Source organism: Chelmon rostratus, chromosome 3 (assembly GCF_017976325.1).
Source record: "Chelmon rostratus isolate fCheRos1 chromosome 3, fCheRos1.pri, whole genome shotgun sequence".
Classification (NCBI taxonomy): domain Eukaryota; kingdom Metazoa; phylum Chordata; class Actinopteri; order Chaetodontiformes; family Chaetodontidae; genus Chelmon; species Chelmon rostratus.
In genome coordinates, this window is record NC_055660.1 from 19,236,314 (window position 1) to 19,251,938 (window position 15,625).

Below are 15,625 nucleotides of genomic sequence, written 5' to 3' on the forward strand. Positions count from 1 at the left end.
CATTTATTTTATGTAAGAATATCGTTTGATTGATCACCAGCATTGCCTTAATCTGTGCAACAATCTGAAGGAAATATTTGAAAAACTTTGACCTGAGCCTCACATTTACTTAGAATATTATTGATTTGTCCTTGAGGAAAAGAAAAAGTTGAGCAAACATGTTTCGTGTTTACAGTAGATCTCCCCAGAAATGTTCCCTCTGTGTTTTATATATTCAATTATTGCTTTCAGAAAGGAGACATTGGTGTTTGTTTATTGGAGCAAAGCCTATGAAATAGTTCAGGCAGACAACGTTGTGTGATGCTACACTTGCATATGACTATTCGCTGTGTTATAGTGAGTTACAGAGATGTGAACACACTGAAGTAGAAGAGTTATTTTTTCCGCCTGAATATCTGGGACTTTTTGGAAAAAACAACAGGACCACAGCATGAAGCCTTACCATTGTTAGGAAAGTGGGGTTTCGAGGGAACAATCGTTGAACCTAAATGCACACACGAGGGGGCGCTGGTTCAATTTCAACAAATTTATTTTACCAAAGGAAATAAAAAGGCAGGTAGGCAGGTTTTGAATCAAACTAAATCCAAAAACTGAGGGAACTAAGAGAAAACACACACATTGGTAGAGGGGCATAAGACAAGGAACAAAGACAACACATAACACTGACAAAGAATGTGGCGTGGTTCGTAGAAAAACACAAGAAACATGGCTTGGCTAAAGACAATACTAGGAAACACTGGACAACACTTACTTGGCTCGTGGCATGGTTAAAGACAAAGACAACACTAGAAAAACACATACAGGGGACATGGCTCGGCTAAAGACTTAGACAACAATAAAGAAACACTCACGTGGCCTGGGAACAAAGACAAAACTAGAAAACACTTACATGGGGCATGACATGGTAAACAAGACATAGACAACACTGGAAGACGCCGGATAAACACTTACAAGGTTCGTGGCATGGCGAGAAGACAAGGACAAGGCTAGAGAACACTTACATGGACATGAACAAAGACAATACCAGAAAAAAACACTCACAAGATACATGGCACAGCAAGGAATCAAAGACAACACTAAAGAACACTCACATGAACGTGGCCTGGACATGAACAAAGACAACACAAAGGAAAACACTCACTATTGGAATAGGGCAATGACAAGGTTTCTCAGACAACAACCTGACAAAGACTGAGGGGAAGACAAGGGCTTAAATACACAAGGGAGGACAACTAATGACACACAATCACAAAGGCGGGAAAACATAGGAAGTAAAGCCAAAAGAAGAAACATAACAAGAACCTTCAAAACATGGCAAAAACCAGACAAAGACAACACACAAGGGGAAGCTTTAACAAAAAAAACGCGTGCACAGCACAGGTCATGACATGCATAAGTTGAGTAAAAGTAGCCGTGACAAAAACAGACTATGACAACACAAAAGGAGGATCAACAAAAAACAGGCCTGCCAAGCTTGGATCACGACAACCTTATTCTGAGTTTAATAAAAACTGATAACAATACCACAGAAACTTAATATTTTCATCTGTTTTCTCTCATGGTATATCTCCAGGAAAGACAATTTATTATTAATATCTACATAAATATCTTTATTTATATTTATGAAATCTAAATTTTGGCCACCAGTCATCTGCAAATTGGTTGCGGTTGGCTCGCTCTTCAACTCCGACTGTTATTGGTCACTCCGGTTGCGGTTTTCATATGGCAGATTGTGATTGGTCAAGTCAGGTGTCATTTGAGACCTGCGACCCCATAGAGTAGCTGGACAGAAGACAGTTTCCATTTGCCTATGTTTCTGGAAGTTGTAACAGAAAACACAGAAGACAAGCGGAAATGGCGGCCAGTGTGTCTGTCAGCTGCTAATTTCTGCATGTACAGTGATGGTATTGTTATTACAGTAAGTTAATTTATTGCAGTGGTTGAGCTTATGTGTCTCCTGGTTGAATTACGAGATGCTGTTAAATATGAACACTCATGTTCCAGTGTGGTGTGTCATGGGATGAATTGGTGTTTGCAGCATATTTAGCAAACCTGTCACTACTGTAGAGGGTATGATTTAGAAATGTAAACATATCTGTTGTTAACTGTCAAAGAAATACTGCTCATTTACAAGCAATAAAATTCATTGTAATGTCATTGCCTTTACCTGTCTTCTTAGATTTCCCTCTAGCACGCAGGTGGCATAATTGAAAGATGAAGGTTTAGATTCGTTGGACTTGATTTTTGGTTTCTGCTGCTGAATTTGGAGACAGCTGGGTTGCTCGTTTCCTGGCAGGCAGCCAGGCCCTGAATGGCTGTGGTTCCCATTGTTGCTGTGAGGCATCGAGTGTTTGAAGCCGCCTGGATTGCATGCTACGTAAAACACTCTCCTTTCATGAGAATGAGCACTTGTGCTGTGTGTGTATTTACTCAAGATGTTGCATAAAAACTCCAGGGTGAAATCTAGCGTCATCAAAGCACAAGCAGCCACGGACATCCTGATGTAGTTTCTGGTCTGCATTTTAAATCATGCAACTTCACAAACTCTTTGCATTCAAAATTAATTTTAAATAACCATACGTGAACATTTTTGTAGGATCAAGTCATAATGCCATGTAGGATGCTTTTTCTGATTGCCCACTTTTTGTGATAACTTCTTGATTTCCTCTTCTCTTTTCATATAATTTGAGGTCTACATAATAAATAATCAATAATGTTTACCTGAAAAGGTAATATTGGCATCAATATGCACAAACACAGCACACTGTTTGAAATCAGAGTGAAAACAGACAAATTACAGTCAGCTCTTCATGACAGTATCTAAATGTCAAAAGCATTAATATTTTGTCACGTGTTGTTACAGTCAACAGTCTCGTATTTGTCTCAAAATCAAGTTTTTTTGTGAAATAACAAAAATGGTGGTGATGGTGGTTAAGCATGCAGACGACACCTGCTGAACGACTAAAACTAAAACAGAACAAGTCACTGCATGGTGACAGTGATGCATGTGATAGTAGGATTCATCCTGGAATGCCTGAAGCACTATGGGTGATAGTCTGCAGTACTTCATCAGACGGTGGTATGAGTGCTAATATCTCCAGTAAAAGCATTAATGGCACATAAGCACAGAGCTCATTTTACAGAATTCTGAGGTGTGAGATATTGATTTTTCTCTAAACATTTCTGCTGGATCTGTCCTGGTACTGGTTGTATTCTGTATATGTGTTAGCAGGTCCTGACCTCTGTATTCTATACACTTCTTGTTATAGAAGTCAGTAACAGTGATAGATATCATGTCATTTTAACAAATTCACCATTATTAATACCCTGAATCTTTCAGTAGCAGATGAAGTTGAGTTTCTCCTGGCAGTCCCAGTTCTCCCACAGTCCGTCTTTAGTTAAAGCTCCACAGCGTTTCCATATTGGACATCGGTAGTCTTGATCTCCTTTAGACCAGGCCTCATACACCAGAGAGTCACCGTTCACCCACATCCAACGCTGGTCCAGGTTACGCAGGCCGATCCACACCCGCTCAGTGATGTTGACTTTCTGAAACACTCTCCGGGCCAGAAGGTGGTCGGTTTCAGAGAGCAGACTGATGAGGTTAGTCTGACTCTTTCTGCAGTGCATCTGAGCACTCTCCCAGGTCATCTTCTCCCCCTCCACTGTCATACTGATGCAGTAAAAAGGTAAAGCCAGATTTAATATTCCATCGTTCCATTTTCCATTAGCCAGGATGAATCCCTTGTCCTCGTTGTTGTTAAAATTATCTGGTTGATCAGCCGCCCAGTTTTGGTATGTAATGTATCCCCCTCCTGACCACTTCCAGGCAGTCATGTTCAGTGGATCTCGGTGGAGACCGATCCATCCGCTTTGACCTGCAGCTGTTTGGAGTTTGTCCTGATCGCTCTGGCTGCTAACAAAGGAAAGATCAGTGTAGGTTTGCATACAGAAAGCCCGAGCATCAAGCCATGTCATACTCTGAGCAACAAAAATGTGTTTTCCTGTATCCCCCTCAAAAGCTGTACAAAGAAAAATTAAGAAGACGGTTCTCTCCATGGTCCCTGCTCTGTAGCTCAAGATGAGATTTCTTTTTCTTTGACTGTTTCCGCAGTGGTGTCACTGAAGTCTCATGGTGGTGAAGGATTTTACTTTGCATGTGCTTTGGTTTGTTTTCACAAGGAAAGCATCTTTATGGTACACTGAACTCCCAAGGAGAGAAACAAATGAAGTTGATTCGAAAGAAAGCTGGGTGGTGAAACAAAGTGGTGCATGCGTGCTGCACTTTTTTTTTTTTTTTTTTTTTACAGGAGTGGCATCATGGAGCGATATAATCTGTATAAAGAAGAAGCAGGAAGACTTTTATCATGTTGTTTCCTGTTCATAATTGTCTTCTCTGAGTCCTTGCAAAAGGACAATACATTTTTTTTGCAGTGACAATTTTAAAAACAGGTGCAGGACATTAGAGTATAGTTTTCACTGCAGCCATTTGTTTATAGTGATACCACACAGTGGTGTAGTTTAATTTATTGTAGTGAGTATACTGTGAGCCCAAGTACTGGAGCAACACCCCTTCAGCACCACCACATTCAATAACAGAGCCCGTCCCCATCAGAAAAGCAACTGTGCAGATCAACTTTACAAGGAGCTTATTACGACCCATATTTTCATTTATTGTTGGCTACATGCTGTTATTTTATTTTTTTGTGGGAATCTGCTTTCTAGTATTATGAGCTGATATTGTAGCTTGTGTGTTGTCTGCTTGGATAGGTGAAGTTCTTGTGATGACAGTCATATGCTGTGTCTTGATTCTGAGGTGTCATAGGTCATATAAAGCTGTGCCAAAACGGACACATATTTAATCTTTGCGTCAATATTGTTCCTAAATGGAAAGACACCATATATGTAGCTTCATAAAGAGTTTTCTATGAATGGAGGAGATGCCCTCTAACCCTGCAAAACTATTGCAGTTATACTTTTTCAGATTTATCAGTTCATCCCTTTGTGATCATCTACAACTTGTTTGCTGTCTTACGTAACATTTTAAGGCAACCACAATGTGTCTTTTGTCTATCTAGGCTTTGCAAGACTTGTGAATCACAGGTGAATGGTCTAAATGATTGGCTTAGAACGGTGACCCACGACCATGTCTGTCATCTGACTCCTGCCCCCAACAAGTACTCTGGTATGTAGCCACAAACTGCAGAACAGAACATTCTGTCACAAAACTACATTGTTACGTATCGTTGCACATTTTTAAGTGAGCATAAGGAAATCCTGGAACTTTCGCACAGGAAAATCAAACATTATCAACCTAAAACAGGCTTTCAAGGCTGATCCACTGCTGTTGGTGTGTGAACTGAGGTTTAGAAAGTTCCACTGCTGAGACTTCTGCAGTTACCTTAATGCAGTAGAGGTCAGTGTAATTTCGTGCTAAAAAAAAAGCATTGAAAAAACTCACCTTTATTTGCTCTATTTTGGTCTCTACCATTGCCTGAAAGAAATATCCTCCAATGTGTTCACCGGCTGGGTTGCTGACTGTGTCTGTCTGCTGTTTGATGCTGAGAAGGAGGTTGTTTAGTCAACTTAGGCCATTTTTTTGCAAATTGAAAACAAGTAGCTTCACAAAATCAGCCTCTCTGCATGTCCGCGCACATACACATACACACACACACACACACACACACACACACACAATATTTGACTGTGGAGTAATTTGATTCAACACTGCTTCTTCTGCAGCCGACTGCTCCGGCTAAAGGACGGATCATCCCTTTGGAAATGGAAAACAAGAGATCAGATCTTGCATTGTTTGCTCTTTATTTTATGAGTGTATTAAATATTATCAGTTATGTGGTGGCTATCAGGGCCCAAGTTTATTTTGCTGCCAGGTCGTCCTGTTAGGTCTCTAAGTTGGCTTGCAGGTTAAGAAACACAGACTGATGAATGCCAGCGGCTATGAAGACATGACAAGTTACAGAAAAAAGAAAAGCTGAATATGAAGCTGGAGGCCAATGGAAGGTCATTACTGGTCACATATGGATAGTATGCGGACTGCGTATATGTCTGTAATGTGTGGGTGTAGGTTAGTGGGGTTACAGCGCTGTGTAGCTGTGGTTCAGGGTAAGGTTATCCCTGACTGTGGACAACATATCTGCAAGACCATCCAATTAAAGGCACCCTTTTTTGACCACTGGTACTCTTCCACATCTGGATCAGTGTGCGCATGTGCGCTTTTTGACCAAAAACCCAAAGAAAACCTGGTCAGTTCACAGCAACACAGTTTAATGTAAAAACATCAATTGAAAAGGTTTTATGAAGAAGAAATTGCATTTCAAATATTTAAGACCTTAAAAACCGAATAAATTTTAGTAAGAAACACTAAACTTGACAAACATTTGTTTACAAGAAAACTCCACAGGGCTCATTAATAACTTTTGCTAATATAACAAACACCGTGGATGTTGTCACTGTGGTTTTTTATGGGCTGGTGTGATGTGTTTCATTTACAGTAAAAACAAAAACAAAAACAAAAACAAAAAAAACATAGCTCCCGCTTTTGCTTTGGCCTCTGTGACGATCATTTGCAGTAATTGTGGCATGATCATTCCTCTCCATTCAGGTGGAATTGGTTTCAATGTTGGTCATAAAGTCATCATTACAGCATAATAACCATACACTGCACTGAATCTCCTTAAACTGCCTTTACGCTGTCTTTAAGTTTAACCCATTAGTTTTAAGTGTCCACCGACACCAGTGCCATAAATACACTGTGCAGTTTGAAGAAATGGCAGCTTAAGGCCTCACGGTCTCAGCTTATTAATATGACAAGTAAATCACACGGGTCCTGTAGGCACTGGAGAGGCCCATGCTTTGTTCCAGATTTACAAGCGAGCCAGGGCCTTGGACAAGAAATTTATGTTTTCTTGCTCACTGGAAACTAATTATGAATAATGGCTCATGTTGAGGAATCTCAAAAACAGCAGAGGGAAAAGAAAATGAGACATGCCGCAGTCTGAATGGCAATTATCAATAATGGAGAAAGTATAAGATGAATAATTGCAATCTGACAGATTTGGGAAGTGTGCTTCAAGGGAAGGAACACAAAGGACATCGAGGATATTAATATAGACTGACATCAGTGGTGGTTGTCAACACACCAGCATTCTAGTATGTCTTGCTGTTAAATCATGAATATAGATTAATGGAGTGAATAAGTTATATATCTTCATATGTGAAGAGTGGAAGCTGCTAACACTCTCACTCTTTTAGTCTAACCAAACTAATTACCCTAATCAAATTGTTGCCACTGACTACGCTTTGCGTCATGTGCCATCGATTCACGAAGCCTCAGAGGTCAAATAGGATGAAAGCGTGTTGTGTAAATTACGCGCTCTGAGCTCATGGATGTGAAGGTTGACTCATAAGCACATTTCTTCCTCTGCTTCGCTCTCGCTGCTGAGCACCATAAACAAAGATTTAATGATGCTATTTGGGTTTTCGAGGTGAAATTTTAGCTTTGCCAAACAGACTTCAGTCTTCTGTTTGGACAGGAGATGCGTTTCGCTTGAAGGGGAAAAGTCAGCTTAAAAATAAGTAAGGAAAACTGAACTGTGACTGCAAGCTTAACACTCACTCTACACCTCATGTCTGTGTTTTCTCTCTGCTTCCTCCCAAGTGTGGCACAGAGAAGATAATCAACTGTGAGGCAGGTGGGAGTGTTTGTTCATTATGTTTATTTATGTGTGTGTGTGTGTTTGTGTGTGTGTGTGTGTGTGTGTCTGTGTGTGTGCATGTGTGCGATTTTAAAGAGTGAGGGAGTCCGACTGCTCTCTGGCCCCTGGGCCAACTGCATTATTCAGAATAGAGATAAGACGCTCCACACTCTGGACCTTTCTGATACTGCTTAACCTCAGCATGGTTATACAGTAAACACACACACACACACACACGTGCAAGGACATCACTGACAAATCAAACTTTCTCTTTCACGAGCACATACGCAAACACTCTCTGCAGTGTCCATCTGATAGTCTACTGAATAACCTTCAGAGGCAAAACATCACATGAAGGACAGAAGAGCCCACAGGGACTCACACTAACAGGATGCTTCCTCTTAAAGCTTCTGCTCTGTCCCACACAAATGCTTTACAGGACACTCACTGAGCCCATTTTAGAAAAGAGCCAAAGACAGAAAGTGTGCAGTAAGTTCAATTAAAACATCACATCTTTAGCTGTTTATTACCTTTAAGCAGTATTTTTAATGTATGTTAATAGAATAATATTCACTAATAATGGAAGATTTTTTAATCAGCATCACTACATCATATGTCACATATACACATATATAATTACCGACTTTAGTTATGCTACACTAATGGGAGCTATATGTGCACAGCATTTTATGATATAAAAAAAAATCAGTGAACATTGTGTTAACCTTCTCCTCATTCCCTTCTTATATGTACATCGTCTTCATCATTAATTAGAAAAAATTACAGGGATCAAAATGTAACACACATTAACACTGAAGCTGCCCAGCTCAAATCTGTACCGTATTATGCAAACAAAGTATTAAATGCTGAAGGATGCACAGAGGGTTGAGTGTCACAGCAGCTTCTGGGGCTGGAGCTGAAGAGAGAGCGAGCCAGAATATTGCATGTTTCTTTCAGATCTCGAAAACTCTTTAACCCTTGTTCATCTGCTATGTCACCAACCTTATTGATAAAAAAAAGCTATTAATTTGTGATTGAAAAGGAAGAGAAATATTATGAAAAGTGGGACTTGTGTGTTACTTTTATCAGTGTTTGCAGAAACTAGCAGAAGTAGACACTAAAACTGACACTCATGTGCAGTTTGCAGGAACTTGCTTGTGATTTTGCAGTAATAAATTGTCAGATCTACTAAAAATCTGCATTCATGTTACTGAGCATACGAACAACACAATGGTCTTTGGCTGTTCCTCTCTGGGAGACTTGCGTTGTTAGGCCGTGACCCAAGGCGACGGCGTTTCTCTCGACAGGATCTGAATGTGTGTAATTGCAGGTTCAGTGGGAGGTCAAGTGACTTTTCTGCCCCAAAGGCTCCCTTGAGGTCAAATAACATTAGCAGACAACCACACACACACACACACACACACACACGCACACACAGAGGCATGGGGCCAAGCCTCTATGAGCGGCCCTGATGAGCATCATTAGGCCAAATCAAAGCAAGTGATTAGCCTCAGTCTGAAGCCACAGAATAAAGAGGCTTTAAAGGGCGACTTGTGCAAGGTAGATAGTAATCTTATATTCCCCACAATAAATGTGTGTATGTTTATGTTTCCTTCATTTGCTTTGTGATGCAGTGTGTCACATCCAGGCAACTTCTGTTCCACATTGTCTCCGCCGTGAACAGGAGGCTCCTGTGCATTCGCTGTATTCCTGTTCCCTCGGTCCTTGTACTGAGCGGCGATCGTGCTGAGCAGCAGGTTTACAGTAGAGGCAGCTTTGCTAGATGTGTGTCACTGAAAGGAAGAAGACTACGCTCTCATGCTGGCCAATCACAGCTTCTGTGCACTGCATGTTGCATCTTCATAGCCTCCGCTGTCAGCTGTGATGTGGTTTAAAAGCTCACTGAACAATCCTTCTTGTTTCATCTTTTAATTATGAGCCAAGGCCGAGTCATGTAATACGCTGTGTGCATCGTATATTTGCTCACTATGCATATTTATCTTCTGCGCATTGTTTTTGCACTATTAAAATATACATAATAAAGAGCTGCTAGATAAATAATAAGATAAGTCCGAGCAGTTTTACCGCATATGAACGGCTCCCAGAAGGCGACAACCGTGCCACACCTTCTGTACGACACAAGCCCTGAGCCCTGGCCGCTTCATCGTGGCTCACATGCAGATGGCTTCATTAACATGGTGTGTTGTGGCCTGCACTCACTCACATGAAGCAGGTGATTAACTTACGCAAGGCGTGACTTCTCAATGACACAGACCATGTTACAGGCAGAGGGCTCAATCCCTTTTTTGTCCTTACCCTGGAAGGAATGTGTTCAGAGAAATTATTGATGATGACTTGATTAATGTGGGTCTACATCTAAGCGCGGCTCAGGTTTGACATATATATGCATACATTATATATGTGACTAATGCAGGGCTCATTTCAGGACTTCCCCCCGGCTCATATGCAATGATTAATCACACGTTGAGGGATTGTGGGTAATTACCTTTGAAAATATTGATTTGCAAGGTCACAGGGTCTCCGCTGTATACTAAAAGTATTAAGGGTGATATGTACAGTTCTTTACCCAGTGGGAATAGCTGCTTTAACATGATACATGAGGTTTAATGATGTGAAGAAATCAGAGGGGAGATGTAGCAGGAGAACACCACCACCACCACCACCACACACAACGTCTTGAGACAAGAAAACTGGAAAATTGTTGAATTCAAGTGACATGAGGAGATTAAGTATGTGAGTGATTAAAAAAAAAAGTTTTCATTGTCACACGCTGTCATTTTTTTCTCTTTCATCTTCCAGTAATCATCCTGTGCTTCAGCTTTCCCACACGGCGTAGCAGCATCAGAGGAAAATTCAAGCTACATTTGCATCAAACTAAAGTGAAACATCGTCCTGATATCTGGAGCTTTTGTGCGAACAGAAAAAACACGTCCTCTGGGGGGCTGTGACGCTACCCGTTCAAAGGAGACTGCGTGAAGACAGCAGAAATAGAGACGAGTCTTATACATACATATAATCTGCAGTTCACGCCCACCATGCAACTGCATTTACACACACCTGCACAAAAACATGACACACTGCGTCTCTAGTTAGTCAAATCAGAGTCAGATTGTTTGTAATTTATTTAATATATATTTAATTATATGCGATTATTTTTATATAGCATTATATTATTGTTGTCATTTTTGCCATAACTCTTAGCATTTTTGCTATCACTTTTACTTTTGTTACTGCTGCTACTACTGCTGCTTCCATTGTCAGTACTATTATCATTTATATGACTTCCCCAATCTAACTGATTCATTAATCATTAATTCAGCAATCAGTTAGTTTTGGTTTTAATAGTAACTTAGTACTTTCACTTTTTCCAATAATCTCTGAAATTCAGTTTCAGAGGGAAAAATATTTTTGTTTTGTTTTTTATTTAAATTTATTTTTTAAACGTCATTTCCATTTTTTTATTTATTATTTTTATTTCTTTCCCTCATTAAGTCATTTTAAAACTATATTAGTCAAACTGTTCTTACTTTCATCATTAATATAATTACTATATTCTTTTCTGTCTCCCACTAGATTACACTGTTATAGTAACTGTTCTATAATCTTTTTCTCGTTATTTCCTACTCTTTCTTTCTACTCTTTATTTTGGTCTTTTTTGTAATCATTAATATAATTGTGCTCGAAGGTTTCACTTATGCTACATCAGAATCCTGGCCCATGTATCTGGTTGCCTCTGATACGCACACAGATACAACAAAAGCATTACTTTATCATTACTATTATTATTAATGTAGGCCTGGTGACTCTGTGAAATATATATAGCTACAGTACCGTGGTCACATCACTTTCAATTCATATTCACTTCTAACCTTTCATTTTATTGTTTTGCTGTTTGTATGTACCCAGTGCATGTTTTGCCCCTTCGAGTCAGCCTTGTCAAGTCATCCAATGTTCTGTCGTTTCATTAAAAAAAAAAAAAATCAGACTTATGTATTCATAAACCTTTATTTGTATTCTCTCCAATGTCCAACCTTCTCATTTCCTTACCGCTGTTATAAGTAAAATGTAGTCCACAGCCACACCAGCGGCCCCATGAGGCTGTTATGCTCATTATGCACCAGAAAACAAAGCCGTCAGATGAATGAAACACAGAGAGACAATTCTGCTTTTGAATAATAACAAAGCTCTCTCTTCTTGTACGCTTATTGGTGAAAAAATGCTTTGGTCTACTGAGCATTTCTCCTGCTCATTTCTTATGTTATTCAACCTGGAGAAGACAGGATCGAATCCATTTGGTGAAAACAGTGATCCACACAGTGGCCGACCATCACCAGCTCATTGTTTTTCTCTGTTAGCGCAGCTGGAACGGGTATTTTCTCTGCAAACCTGTGGATAACGGCCTCGTTCCACATCGTCCCCATTAAAAGCTCCACAGTTTAATGCTGATATATTGAATAATAGCAGGTCTGCTTAATCCAGCTCCATCTTCAGGCAGTCTCGCTCCACTTCCTGTTTAAGAACACAAGGACACCTCTGCTCACATGGGTGTCTCACTGCACTTTGTGTGAGGGTCAAAGTTAACGATTTGAACAGCATAGTAAAGCTGTTTTTATGAAGGCCTAGAAAATGAACAACACATCTAATGAATCAATATGTCAAGCTTCAGAACAATAAAGTCATGAATATTTTGCCATATATATAATATATATACTGCTATAAATCACCTTATGTTTATTCCCTCAAGGAAAAACAGTGACTATGCACAGCACTGAGTGGAAGTCGAATGTGAAAAAAAACAACAATAACTAATAATGCAAGTAATGCCATTTTTGCTCAACAGGTGATAATTTTTCCTTCCATTATCCCAACGATCATCTCAGCATGCAGAGGTCAGAAAATGCAAAACGAGTGAGCTAAAACATTTGCATGATTTGCTTTGAGACACAAGCGGCTGGCTTCTAAAAGATGAGATCAGCGTCTCCTCTGCGTGCTTTGTTGACTCTGTCACCTGTTTTATTACTTCGGGAGCTTCCCAAGACTCAGTCAGACCAACCTCGTCTCCTTTTGATTAAACTCCTTCTGCAAACTGTTTCATATCACCACACCTGAAGGCAAAGAGTCAGTGCAAAAGATGGTCAGTGGTGAAGAGCCTAGCGCAGACATGGATAACACACAGGAAAAGTGACAAAGGTTGAATTAAAACAGAGAGAGTTTCCAATCCTGCCCACTTTCTTACCACCACACACCTGGCACTCACTTCACACAACTTCACGAAGTTGGATTATAGTTGGATTGTCGGTTTTGGAAAAATAGTTGGATACATCAGATCCAATTCTGATGTAAGACAGATGTTTGAGAAGCTGTTTAGCCTCAGCTGTACTGTTTGCCAACAGATCACCAACGTTATTATTATTCATCAGCTGGAGACCTTGCCAAATTTCACATCTTTAGCCTATATTTGTTTACATTTTAGCTAATTGGCACCATTAAAATTATGCCGAATTAGCAACTAGCAGTCCCTGTTTGCATTGTACCGATGGCTTTACAGACAGCTGTCACCGGATTACCTCGATATTTAAGAAAAAATTTAAATGGATGTATGTCTGGTTAGTCGAGAGGGACATCTGACATAATGATATCCTGATAAATGTAAGGCTTTTAAAGTACCTTCATTGCTTCCATGAGCTGTGTGTTAGTGATGCCGCGGCCAAAGTGCAATAACTAACTTTCCTTTGTTTTTCGGACACTGCTTGAGTCTGTCCCTCTCACCTCATGGAGGCGTCTCACAGTTTCAAAGCCCCTGCCCAAGGCCACAGTGTTGGATTCACAAACTCACATGCCATCATCATCCACTCTTTTCTCGGCTTCACTTTTTGTGGTGTTTTTTGACGTACCACCCGACTACCCGCACGCATAGACAGCTGAAGCCTGTCTTTTCTCCACCCCACTCCTCACTTCAGTGCTCCCCCACCCTCTGCTCTGCCCTGCTCTGATAGCCCTGCTCCTGTTAATCACTTCATAGCGCAGACTGACACACATATACACGCAGAGAGACTCACACAAGGGCCCAGGAAGGGGAGTAATGAAGCCGGCTAAATGTTTTCAACCGGGCTCTCCATCATGTCACCGAGGTGACCTTGGCTGGAGGTCAACCTGCTGGAGACTCGCACTGAGCAGGAGGGTGGGAGGGACGAGTGGCTGTGTTTATACTCGCTGTGTGCGCGCACAAGAAGAAGCATGAAGAGTGCGAGAAAGTGAGAAAGGGACAGATGATGTGTGTGTGTTAGTGATATGAAGAGATCAAGTGTCCTCTCCAGTTTGTGCCTACGTGTGTGTGTGTGCGTGTCTTCTAAGGCAGAGAGAAGATGGATGGGGAAATGGGATGAGATGCAAACAAAAGTAAAAATTAAGGTTCAGAGAGGGAAAAAATAAAGGATAAATGAAGAGGAAGGTGGAGAAACTGAAACAGTGTTGGATGATGAAAACCAAAACACAGTAAGGTGACAATAATATCAAGAGATATAAAGCCTTGCGGTGTGTGTGTGTGTGTGTGTGTGTGTGTGTGGGTGTGATAGAGAGAAATACGGTTGATAATAGTGGGTGAAAGTGTTCATTAGACATTCAAATGACTCTGTTCTGCTCGAACATTTCAGAAACAAACCAATCTTTCTTCCTTATTCGCTGCTTGAGGTTCAGTTTAACCAGCGACAACAAGGCTGCAGAATTCACAACAAGGGGAACGCCACTGCCCCGTTAGCAAAATAACCTAGATAACTTGAAGGGCCTTTAACCGTGTTGCATAAAATTTAATTTACGTAGTAGCGAGAGAAGGAAGATAACTGGATAAAATGGAATTGTAGAATTAGAAATGTGACAGTTAAAGTTATTGTGTCACAGTAACTGTATCCCTCGGGTGGTGTACATGGGTGTGTGTGTTTGTTGGTGATGTGGGGGCAGGGGGTTGCTCACAATGGGCCTTCCTCTTGTTAAAAATGAACAAATCAATGGTGGGGTCTCTGCACAGACTTTATGTCTGCCGCAGCCTTACTGCATCCATCTTGGTGTTCAGACTGTGAAGGTCTTTCCGCTGTGAGGCACAGTTCACTTCCATCTCTGCCACATCTACAGGCAAAGAGCTTTACAGCAGCTGCATTTTACATTCAGTCCACACATGCACACTCATCCTCCTGCTTTACTATTTGAATTTTATAGGTTATATTTATTGTTTTGTTTGTTTGAGTTGTTTTAATGGCGTACAAGACCCGGGCCTTTGAAATCTGCTGCACCATGTCTGTACTCATATTTATTACTGCTTCAGCCCTAATGTGAAGAAATAAACTTCTTTTGCCTCCAGCTTCTACCTATAAAAACGCACCCAAAGCATAAATTCAGCAATATAGCTAACAAATTGTAAAATAATACGTGTGCATTTTCAGCTCCAGGCTTGTGAGCTACTACTAATCTTGTTTCAGTGTTTGTGCAATTAGCCCGCGCCACAATGAATAACTGACTTTCTGTGAGATGACGCTGCCAAAGCAGACGTGCTACTTTTTCTGTGCTTTCTAAATTGTTGCTCTTAGCCCAAATAGAGGGAAAAAAAGTAATCAAAGTATTAATGTTATGCAATATAACTGCCTAGTTGTATCTCCTGAACATAGAAATTTCCTTCTTGTTGCTCGATGCTCCACCTAAAGAAAGTAGTTCAGTATGCAGAGGGCGTAGCTCTCTTAACCAAGCACCAATAAAGCCTCTATACCAGCAGCAGCTTCAGCCCCAAGCCCAAATAAATTTCCCTTGATAGCCTCTGTCTCTCTCTAAACCAATATACCTCCATCACTTTAAAGTTTCACTTCTTTCTCCCACCTTGTGTTTATGTTTGAACACATTCA

General features: G+C 40.6%; 1 protein-coding gene across 1 annotated transcript; it reads right to left on the reverse strand.

The window, feature by feature from the left end:
• Nucleotides 1-3,336: 3,336 nt before the first annotated feature.
• On the reverse strand, nt 3,337-3,672 carry LOC121604553 (snaclec 7-like). Its single transcript, XM_041934103.1, has one exon. It carries the CDS (start codon nt 3,670-3,672, stop codon nt 3,337-3,339), a length of 336 nt encoding a protein of 111 aa, XP_041790037.1.
• Between the last annotated feature and the right edge of the window lie 11,953 nt (nt 3,673-15,625).

Coding starts and splice junctions, on each gene's coding strand:
- LOC121604553 (XM_041934103.1), bottom strand. CDS start 3,672: ATGACAGTGGAGGGGGAGAAGATGACCTGGGAGAGTGCTCAGATGCAC.